The sequence below is a fragment of the Dipodomys spectabilis genome, unplaced genomic scaffold (genome assembly GCF_019054845.1).
Source record: "Dipodomys spectabilis isolate Male_0828 unplaced genomic scaffold, ASM1905484v1 ptg000231l, whole genome shotgun sequence".
Classification (NCBI taxonomy): domain Eukaryota; kingdom Metazoa; phylum Chordata; class Mammalia; order Rodentia; family Heteromyidae; genus Dipodomys; species Dipodomys spectabilis.
The window spans coordinates 7,343,923-7,355,162 of NW_024870908.1; the positions used below are offsets into that span (position 1 = coordinate 7,343,923).

At 55.0% G+C, this 11,240-nt stretch overlaps 1 protein-coding gene across 3 annotated transcripts in view; it reads right to left on the reverse strand.

Moving 5' to 3' along the window:
- Positions 1-8,603, reverse strand: part of Pdpk1 (3-phosphoinositide dependent protein kinase 1) — a 70,076-nt gene extending 61,473 nt beyond the window's left edge. For 2 of the 3 annotated variants that reach the window (XM_042698458.1, XM_042698459.1), the window contains exon 1: positions 8,462-8,594. In XM_042698458.1, coding sequence (XP_042554392.1) covers positions 8,462-8,485 — 24 coding nt within the window. In that variant the 5' untranslated portion in view covers positions 8,486-8,594. Of the gene's footprint in view, positions 1-8,461 lie in introns of all 3 variants that reach the window. The other variant, XM_042698456.1, reaches the window with a different exon arrangement.
- Positions 8,604-11,240: the final 2,637 nt, after the last annotated feature.

Here is an 11,240-nt window from a genome sequence, read left to right on the forward strand (position 1 = left end):
GTGAGATTCTTATCTCCAACAAACCATCAGAAAACTAGAAGTGGCGCAGAGGCTCAAAGTGGTAGAACACTAGCCCTTGAGCACAAATGCTCAGAGACAGTGCCCAAGCCCTAAGCTCAAGCCCCACAACCAACACATACACACACATATACAAAGTAGACTTGAGTCTGCTTTTTTTCTTCTTATTTTTTGGCGCTGGGTAAGACCTCTACCACTTAGCCACACTCCCAGCACCAGGTCATTTTCTTAGCTATCTAACCTTATTATGGGCAGAACACATCTTCTTCACACTGGGCATCAAATAGGCAACCATTTATGATGATACTCTCTCTGTCTCATATGTTTAATGCTCTGATCCAGGAAAAGTCAAGACCGCCTGCAGGATTTAGACATGTTTTTGTTCATATAAAGACCTGTAGCCAATACAATGCAGTGCTCAGGTATGAGAACAATGAGAAGTGAGGAAAGTACAGGAGGAACTATTAGAGGCTCTGAAAGCGAAGGCCACAGTAAGTGCAAAGCAGACCTGAATCACAGAGCAGAACCTGGTAAAGCCCCAAAGGCCTGGGGAAGAGGCAGGTGGTCATACAAGGCTGTACAGCCAGGGGATTCCAGAGGGGAATTGCTTCAGGCAGAGGAAGAACCTGGAGAAGACAAGCTTTCCACTGAGGAAAGCTGGATGCTGGTGGCTCATGCCTGTTATCCTAGCTTCTTAGGAGGCTGAGATCTAGAAGTGTTCAGATTGAAGCCAGCTCAAGCAGAAAGGTTGAGTCTATCTCCAAAATAACCAGCAAAAAGTCAGGGTGGTGGTGTGGGTCAAGTGGTAGAGCACCAATAGTGTAAGAAAGCCAAGCAAAGGCTGGGAAGATGGCTCAGTGGTAGAGCGCTTGCCTTGCATGCCTGAGGCCCTGGGTTCGATTCCTCAGCTCCACATAAGCAAAAAGAAAAAAGCCGGAAGTGGTGCTGTGACTTAAGTGGTAGAGCGCTAGCCTTGAGCTGAAGAGCTGAGGGACAGCACCCAGGCCCAGAGTTCAGGCCCCACGATCGGACCCCCAAAAAAAAAAAAAAAAAAAAAAAAAAAGCCAAGCAAGTGTGACGCTTTGAGTTCATATTGATATAGAAAAAGAAAACACTGCCAGGCACTGATGGATTATGCCCGTAATTCTAGCTACTTAGGTGGCTGAGATCTGAGGATTGAGGTTCAAAGCCAGCCTGGGCAGGAAAGAGACTATTATCTCTAATAAACCACCAGAAAACCTGAAGTGGGGCTGTGGCTCAAGTGATAGAGTGCTCACTTTGAGCTGAAGAGCTGAGGGACAGCGCCCAGGCCCAGAGTTCAAGCCCCACGACTGATGAGAGAGGGGGAGGGGAAGGAAGGAAGGAAGGAAGGAAGGGAGGGAAAGAGGGAGGGAGGGAGGGAGGGAGGGAAGGGAGGGAAGGAAGGGAGGGAGGGAAGGGAGGGGAGGGAAGGGGAGGGGAGGGAGGGAGGGAAGGGAGGCAGGCGGGCAGGCAGGCGGGCAAGCCCAAGAAGGCAATCATGAACACCCCAGGGATGCAGACCAGACGTCTGAGACAGGACCTCTGGAAGAAGGTGCAGTGACAGATGAGGAAGAGGGGATGTGTAGGCGCACTGGCTCCCAGACAACCACCCCGAAAGTCCTTAGAATGCTGTCTCACCAGACAAGGGGGAAGAAGGAGAGGGCAATGGCCATAGTGTAGTGAAAAGAGAAAGCAAAAGGCACTGCATCTTATCTTCCCTGAAGGGAGCCCCAAGTCCAGCAAGGTGGTGATCAGGAACACCTAGGACTCAGGCTCCAAGCAAAGCTGGAAAGCTACAAATGCTGCAGTGGTACTCACTAGACACTACGTTGAAAATAAACTATACAACTTGTGGGTGGGGATAGGAGGGAAAAACTAGGAGCAAGCAAGGGAAGGGTGACATTGTCCAAAAAGAAATGTGCTCATTACTTGACTTAGGTTAACTGTAACCCCTCTGTACATCATCCTTTATAAATAAAAAAAAAAAAAAAATTAAAAGCCAGGTGGTGGTGGCTCACGCCTGTCATCCTAACTATTCAGGAAGCTGAGATCTGAGGATCACAGTTGGAAGCCGGGGCAGAAAGATCTGTGAGACTCTTACCTCCAATTAACCACCAAAAAACTAGAAGTGAAGCTGTGGCTCAAATGATAGAGCACTAGCCTTGTACACAAAAGCTCAAGGACAGTGCCCAGGCCCTAAGTTCAAGCCCCAGGACTGGCAAAAAAAAAAAAAAAAGTTTTACAGCTAGGAAAGAGCAATAGATATTTCAGATCCTGTCTCCCTGCACCCACTCCTCCTGCCCCCCCCCCAGGTCTCCTCTGTACCCACTCCTCACGGCAGGTCTTCTCCATACCTACTCCCCCCTCAGGTCTCCACACACACTAAGGAAAAACAGAAAAGTTAGCTCAAGTCCCTGTCCACAAGTTTGAACTGCAGGTCAAACCAAGTACTTGGTGAGAATTTTGAGAGCTTCAAGACTTTCCTGAAAATCTACCCAGCCTTCTCGGACAGCATCCAATACACAGCCTGTCAGCTAGAGCTACAAGTCCTTCTCACTGGAGCGAAGTCCCTTTCAAAAGAACAACAAGCGGACGAACAGGACTTTCACAAGGAATTCACTGCAAAGTTATGCCTGTAGCTGGGTGAATGATGGCCAGAGCCTTCCCTTAAGTGGGCAGACCTGACCTCACCGCCCAGACACACAGAAGACATGCACTCCAGAACCAAGATCCTGGCATCTGCACAGAGCTTCAAACCACATCTCTACATATTTCGATTCCGCAGGTAATAAGCTGATTCAAAAAGGACTGAGTCAGTCTCTAGCACAGAGCTGGCCCAGAGGACACTGATCCAACCTACAGAACGAAGAAAGTCACTGGGCCAGCCCAGAACCGTGTGCCCACCTTTATCAGAGCTCTTTGAAAACACCCAGTGAAAGAAACCACGCACCTGCACAATCAGGACTGGGCTGCCAAAGTCTGGACTGTCCATTTTCTCAACATACAGGATCTGCCACACAAGCAGCTCTCGCTTCTGTGGGCCCTCATAATCCAACTAAACACAATCCTGCTCACGGCTGAATCAGGCGCTCTGATAAGGGATGTGAAGCCCATATAAAAATCAATTCCCCTGTAATCCTAGCTACTCAGGAGGCTGAGATCTGAGGATCGCGGTTCAAAGCCAGCCCAGGCAGGAGAGACCGTGAGACTCCTATCTCCAATAAACCACCAGAAAACCGGAAGTGGCGCTGTGGCTCAAGTGGTAGAGTGCTCGCCTTGAGCTGAAGAGCTGAGGGACAGTGCCAAGGCCCAGAGTTCAAGCCCCACGGCCGACCAATAAAAAAAAAAAAAAAAAAAAAAAACAATTCCCAGCCAGCACTAGTGTAATCCTAGCTGAGATCTGAGGATCGCAGTGCAAAGCCAGCCTGGGCAGGTAAGTCCTGAGACTCTTATCTCCCATTAACCACCAGAAAACTGGAAGTGGACTTAGGGATCAAAGTAGTAGGGCACTATCCTTGAAGGAAAAAGCTCAGGGCCGTGCCCAGGCCCTGAGTTCAAGCCCCAAGACCAATTTAAAAAAAATTCAAAGCCGGGCGCTGGTGGCTCACGCCTGTCATCCTAGCTACTCAGGAGGCTGAGATCTGAGGATCTCGGTTCAAAGCCAGCCCGAGCAGGAGAGACCGTGAGAATCCTATCTCCAATAAACCACCAGAAAACTGGAAGTGGCGCTGTAGCTCAAGTGGTAGAGCGCTCGCCTTGAGCTGAAGAGCTGAGGGACAGCGCCCAGGCCCAGAGTTCAAGCCCCACGACCGACAAAAAAAAAAAAAATTCAGAGCCAGGGGCTGGTGGCTCATGTCTGTAATCCTAGCTACTCAGGAGGCTGAGATCTGCAGATGGCAGTTCAAAGCCAGCCCAGGCAGAAAAATCCATGAGACTCTTAACTCCAATTAACCACAGAAAATCAGAAGTGGTGCTATGGCTCAAGTGGTAGAGCCCTGGGCTTGAGCTGAAGATCTGAGGGACAGCGCCCAGGCCATGACCCACAACTGACCCAATAAATAAATAAATAACAGTTAAAACAACTTTCTGGACTAATACAGTGAAAAAAGATTTTATACACGTATATAAATGCAACCAATGTCAGGTACAGCAGACCCTAACAGCAACCACAAGACCAAGCTGGCCTTTCTCCTCTCAGAGAACACATTCCCCCATGACTCTGAGAACATGCACTTTGCCTACAATCTAGCAGCTGAAGACTGAACACACAACCTGTTCACAACATTCAAATAGCTTTTTTTTTTTTTTTTAAAGTCCTGGCACCACACCAAACAAATGAAGAATATGATCCAGTCACAGAAGAATGCATGGCTAAGACCTGAGCAATATATGTCCAAAAGTTACAGTTTCCAAGCCAGCACCCCCCACACCGTACTGCCCTTTGAACCTGCCTTCAGACAACTGCATTGTGCACCCCAGCACCACCTGTCCCCCGCGGGCAGGCCTGGAGCACACCTCATGGCTTGGGCCTCACACCTGCTAAGGGAGTCAAGCCTGCACCCAGTGTTCCTCAACACCAACCTGACCTCAGAGAGCTGAAAAACACAGGGGCTCTGTCCAAATCCCTCCACAAAAGGCCCTCCATGAGAAGAGCAAAGCACAGCCGGGGACCACTCTCCTCCATCATCCCAACACATCACCTAGATGAGACCGGCCACGCTCATCCTGAATCTGCAGCACGGACCAGTGTCACACAGCCTTCCCAACTCCATTCTCTATGAGGGACGATCAGCTGCTCAGAACCACCCCAACCCTGGCTCCGGTGGCTCAGACCATAAGAACACAGATTTAAAAAGGTACACATAGAGGCTGGGAAGGTGGCTCAGTGGTAGAGCGCTTGCCTTGCATGCCTGAGGCCCATAAGCAAAAAAAAAAAAAAATCCGGAAGTGGCGATGTGACTCAAGTGGTAGAGCGTTAGCCTTGAGCTGAAGAGCTGAGGGACAGCGCCCAGTGGCGATGTGACTCAAGTGGTAGAGTGCTAGCCTTGGGCTGAAGAGCTGAGGGACAGCGCCCAGGCCCATAGTTCAGCCCCAGGACTGGACCCAAAAAAAAAAAAGGTACACATAGTCAGGTGCCAATGGTTCATGCCTCATTCGTGAGGCTGAGATCTGAGGATCAGAGTTCAAAGCCAGGGCAGTCAGAAAAGTCCATGATACTCTGATCTCCAATTAACCACCAAAAGGCCAGGTGGAGCTATGGCAAGTGGTAGGATGCTAGCCCTGGCAGGTGGGGCGAGGGAGCTCAGAGACCAGAGAACAGGACCTGAGTTCAAGCCCCAGGACCAGCAGGAAAAAAGGGGGGAGGGGCACATGTCCAGGAACCACCTGCTCCTCCTCCACAAAACTGTGCTACAGGCAGCTTAGAGGCCAAGAAGGGCCCTGAAGACACAAGGTATCTTTCAGGCTGACTTCTACACAGGCTTCTGGTAAAACACAGAACATATGAGACCCTTCTCTTGCCAGCTTAGTACCTACTATTGGGGTGGGTGTCACTGGGGACAGAAATGTATCATGCTCCATGCTAGGCAAGCATGCAGGGAAAAGCTAGTCAAGAAGGTGTGACAATCGTGAGACACTTCATCCTCTGACTTTCCTTTCAGATGCAGCACCCTTGAAAAAGAAGGTACAGGGTACCTAGAAGGTACAGGGAGTTGCTCTGACAGCACCCCATTTCTCCTTCTGCTTGTTTCCTTTTTCCAAAAGAAGGGTTCTAAACCAGATAATCAGCCCACAATGAGGACAAACCACAGTTTCTTTCCAAACAGCTGTTCTCTGACAGCACAGAGCTGAAATAGGCTCCATGGGTCAAAGAATGCAACCATCTGCCCAAAGATATGCGTGTGCTGTCCTTCCATGTGAAGACGCGCCTCCTGTCCCAGTGTAGTGAAGATATTCAAGCGCAACTCCAAAGAAGCTGGAGTTGAAGTGGGCAGTAGCACTGAGGACGTCTTTATGCCAAGTGCTGGGCTGAACTGCCTGGGAAGACCTTCCCTTGGGTGACATTGGAGTTTCTGTCAAATCACACTCAGCTATTGTGAAACAGGGATTTAACCTCTCCCTTCAGGTTCCCCGCCTATAAAATGGGTCTCCCTCACAATATGGTATGAATGAATTACATAGCAAAGCGTTTGACGTAAATGAGGCTTAATAAATAGGACATGCAGCCTCCAACTCTTGGGAAAGATCAGACTAGACCATTTCCTACCTTCCCAGCTCATACTGCCCTCTCTGTTGGTTGGGACTGGCTGGGAATGTAGCTTAGAGGTAAAGCGCTTGCCTAGCATGCATGAAGCCCCTGGGTTCAATTCCTCAGTACCATATACACAGAAAAGGCAGGAAGTGGTGCTGTGGCTCAAGTGGTAGAGTACTAGACTTAGGTAAAAGAAGCTCAGGGACAGTGGCTCAAGCCCTGAGTTCAAGCCCCAAGATGCAAAATACACACACACATACACACACACAACTCATGGGAAAGTGCATTGGAATGGGGGTTTATACAGTGGCAGCATTCCAGAGTACACTCCACTGGAACTGTGCATACTTCAGGTGAAAATCTAATTGGGGGCCCACGTCTGCATTACTGACGGGAATATGGCATGCTCTCACCCATGTGCAGGTGACTAAGTCCCTGGCGCTTCCTTACCCCAAGTCTCTCCTTTACCCTCTCTTTTGTTCACTGGAGTTCAAGTGTTTTTATGCAAAAAAAGCTAATAGAAAGCAGACTGCACATGACAAATGTCCATAATGTTCAAGAACCTAAGGCCCTGAGAAGGAAAGTATGCTCTTCCCACTTCCCTTTGCATCAAAGGCACACCTTGCAGTGCAACAGCATCATTATGTGCGAGTGTACATAGACACATTCACCTCAGCCTCCAGGAGCTAGCCAGCAGCCTGATTTGTGTTTCTATGTGCTAACCCCAGGCATCCCAGGGGGTCTGCCTCACACACACTGCACATTCCAATAGTCAAAGGACATCTCCTCTGCCTTTCACTGTATTTTGTTCAACTGGATAGGACCGCCTTTAAGACCCTGGATTAATTATCACCCACCTCTACAACATGGGGTTGTAACCTGAAGTCCATGGCAGAGCTACAGATGGCTCAAGAGCCTCCAGAAGTAATAACGAACACTCAGTGTGGTGGGACCCTGGGGTCTCAGTGTAGCCAGTAGCCTGGGGCAGGGAAATCCAGAGACTTATCTCCACTTAACCACCAAAAAGCTGAAAGTAGACCTGTGGCTCAGGTGGTAGAGCGCCAGCCCGTTGTGAAAAGGCTAAGGGACAGCACCTGACCCTGAGTCCAAGCCTCAGTACCAGCACACATGCGCACACCTATACACACGCAAGAAAACTCATTGTAACTGACTGGAGACTTCTGAGGAGGAACCCGACACCCCCTCAGATTCTCAACAAGGCTCATGACCCTCCAAAAACATGAAGAACTGCCACCACAAAGCCGCATCCTGGAAGATAATAGCCCAAGTGAGCTTCTTGGGTTCTTCCTTCAAAGCAGAGATTTGCCTCCCTGCCCTCTCCCTGCCCTCCCCCCGCCCCCCCCCGCCCCCCCCAGTCCCCCAGAGCTGGGTAGGGAACCCCAGTGCATGCTAGACAAACACTACCGCTGAACATCAATCACGCCCAGAGCTTTTGAACCCAATTTTGCTTGTTGCCTCACGTTTTTCTGCCATCCATCCACTTCACAACGCACAAGGGGGATAATTCGTGCTTAACCCAGACTCCAGGACTTAACAGGAGAAAAACAAACATTAAATTAAACAACAACAACACTGAGGATACTTTTGGCAACGCAGAGAAAACATGGAAACATTTCACCCAACAAGTGGTTGGTGTTGTTTTCCTCCCCGAAACCCCTCCTCCCTGTCAAACTCACACTCCCTTCGGCTGGGCCTCCGAGCCCGGCCGCGGGCGGGAGGGGCTCCCGCACGGCCGGGCGGACCGACGGCGGCCCCCGCCCCGCAGACCACCCCCATCGAGTCTCGACGCGGGGCCGCCCGCCACCCCGCGAGGCCCCCGGGGCCGCGGCTCCGTCAGCGGGCGGGACCGCAAGGTGCGCCCCGAGGCCCGGCTCCCGGCTGCGCAGGGCCGAAAACAAACTTTCCAGGCGCTTCCACCCCGCCCGGCCGGGTGACACCTCCCGGCCTCCCCCGCCCCGCGCGCCTGTCAGCGGCCCCGGCCGCCCGGCGCCCGCCGCGGCCCGGCCGCGCCCCGGGCCGGCGCCCGCCGCCCGACCCGCCGGCCCCGCCACAGGTGCGGCGCCGCCCGGCCCGCGGCCCCGGGCCGGACCCCGGCGGCCGCCGCGCTCTCAGGTAACGGGCCGGCGAGCCCCGCCGCCGCCGCGCGCTCACCAGCTGGCTGGTGGTCCTGGCCATGGGCCTCGCTTTCGCGCGGGCGCCTCCCCCGCAGCGCTGCGCGGCTCGGCGCCTCCTCAGCGTCCTCCTCCCCGCGGCGGAGCCCCAGCAATGGCCGCCCTCATCCTGCGCCCGCCCCGCCGCCCGCCGCCCGCCGCCCCCGGCGCCGCCCCGCCCCCGCGCGACGCAGGGCGGGACTTCCGCACGAGTGCCGCCACGCCCAGCGCCTATTGGCCAGGCCTACCGTCGCTCGCCACGGTCCCTGCGGGCCACGCCCTCGCCTCCGAGCTGCATTTCCGGGTTGGGGCCCGGCCCGCCTGGAGAGGGGGGAACGCGGCCAGAGCCTATCCCGAGCCCCGGGGCGGGGCCGGGCGGGGCCGGGCGGGGCCGCGCCGAGCTGTCATCTGGGCTCGCAGGCCTGGAAACTGAGGCTCCCGCGAGCGTGCGCGCCCCCGCCCGCCAAGGTCACAGCCGCCACGGCGGCGGGGCTGCGCTCGAACTCGCGGAGGGCTCTGAGTGAGCGGCCGACGCTCAGGACCGCGGCGGGGGGCTGAGCGCCTCCGCCCGGCCTGAACGCTTCTCCCACCTCCTTCCCTTGCGGGTGTTGTCCTGGTTACTGACGTCTGAAAGCATCCGCGATATTGTTGCCCAGTTTTCAGATGAAGAAACTGAGGCAGGAGCGGGCAGCGCTGCAGCTTGTAGGGGACTGAGGCCTGGACAGCTGCCAGGCGGGGCCCCTGAGGCCGCCAGTGGTGCACTAGCCGGGGGCAGCCATAGCCTTGTCCTGCGATGGCCACGGCTGTCCGAGTCACACTCTGCACGTAGCCGGGGGTGGGCCTGCAGCCAGGCCTCGGGCTTTGGCTCCCTCCACCTTTTCTGCATAAGGCTCAGCCATGCCACTTGATCTGTGCCACCAGTCCGGGCTTTTTGCTGACGACTGGAGATGTGTGGGTCTAGGCTGCCTTTGGACCTCTGTTTTCAGATCTCAGCCTCCTAAATGGCACGAACCGCTAGCACCTGACTCTCCTGACATTCGCTTGCTCGCTTCCTCAGCTGTGAAGGGTGCAGAAGAGTGATAGTCCATTTGTGGATGGGATAAATGTTTGTGGATTCGTGTGGGTCAGTCTCTTTCCTAACAGACACAAAAAGAATTCCCAGTTTTGTTTATGCACATACACAAATATATTGCATATATACAGTAAATATATATACACACACACAAGAGAACCAAGCACTCAAAGGGGCTAATGCAGGAAGGTCACAAATTCCAGGCCAGCCCGGGCTACAAAGACCCTGAACCCAACAATACCAAGAAAAGTAACAGCCCCTGATGATTTTCCTCCTAGAAACGTAAGCACGTGTACAACTTGCTGAGGACGGAACCCAGGACCTTGCGCGTACTGGGGAGAGTTCTACCTGTGATCTACATTTCCAGACTCCGGTGTAAGTAAAGCAAGTGCAAAAGAACAAGAACCAAACACAGGCAACCACAGTGGGGGCTGACTTCGACTGGAGAGTGATCTGGGTTCTTTTGCTTTTTTTTCTTGCTTAAGCCCATTGCTGCGACACAGTCACATGGTTCTTGAGCAATCTCAGAGACACAGAGAGTGTGAGTAGATGAGGAGAGCCCGGGAGCAGCAGAAGCCAGTGCCCTGGAGGAGGCAGCAGAGGGGCAAGGGAGGGGCAGGCGGAGGGAGGCCGGCGCTCAGCCCTCCTGGGCCCTGAAGACTGCCAGCAGGCAAGGCCGGGCGAGGCCCCACCAGGCAGCTCCTCCTCCTACACCTGGAGAGGCAGGCGGATCCCAGGATGCAGGATGCTAGGGAAGATGGTCTCACCCGGCCTGGCGCAGGTCATAGCACCTCGGCTAGAGGGAGCTGCGAGATTTCCTTCTCTGTCCTTTCTCAGCCCCAGTCTCTGTGATGGCTGAAGGGTCACCTTCAAGGACGGTGTGAGATCACAGAGGCGCCGGTGGCACCCGCCTGCCATCCTCGCTACTCGGGAGACTGAGATCTGAGGATCACAGTCCAAAGCCAGCCGGGGCAGCACCGCCTCTGCGGTGGCCCGCACTCCCCACTCCACCCCCAGCCGGGCCTCCAGCCGGGGGCCCTGGGAGCCAAGGGCTCCTGGGGAAAAGGACCCGAACCGCTCGGCGTGGCGGCCGCTGTTTCCCCGGGCGGCCGCCAGGGCGCGCGCGGGCCGGCTCGGCCACCGGGGATCGCCGCGCGCCCAGCCCAGGCCCAGGCCCCGCGCGGACCTGCGCCCTCCGCGCCGCCCCAGGGCCAGGAAAGGCGGCGGGGTGGGGGTGGGGGTGGGGGTGGGGAAGCTGGGGAAGGGGAGGGGCGCCACGACGCGGAACACTTCCAGCGCTTGGGCCGGGCTTGGTGGCTCCCGCCTGCCATCCAGCTACTCAGGAGGCTGAGATCTGAGGATCCAGGCTCGAAGCCAGCCCCGGCAGGAAAGTCCCTGAGACTCATTACTCCAATAAACCACCAGAAAAAACGGAAGTGGCGCTGTGGCGCTCGCCCTGAGCTGAGCGAGGCGCGCGGGGGGCGGCCCCTGGATGGGGACGGGGGTGACCCAGCTTCGGGTTCTTGCAGGACAGGACGCGCACGCAGCACTGGGGTGCAGGCTCGGGGGCCGCCCAGGCGCTCTGCACCGGCACCGCCGTCCTGGGCTGACAGCGGGCCCACAGCCCCGCAGACGCCCCGCGCCCCAGGCCTCCCTGGCTCCACCCGCACCGAGGCCCAATTCTTAATCACTGCGCACCCCGGGACCG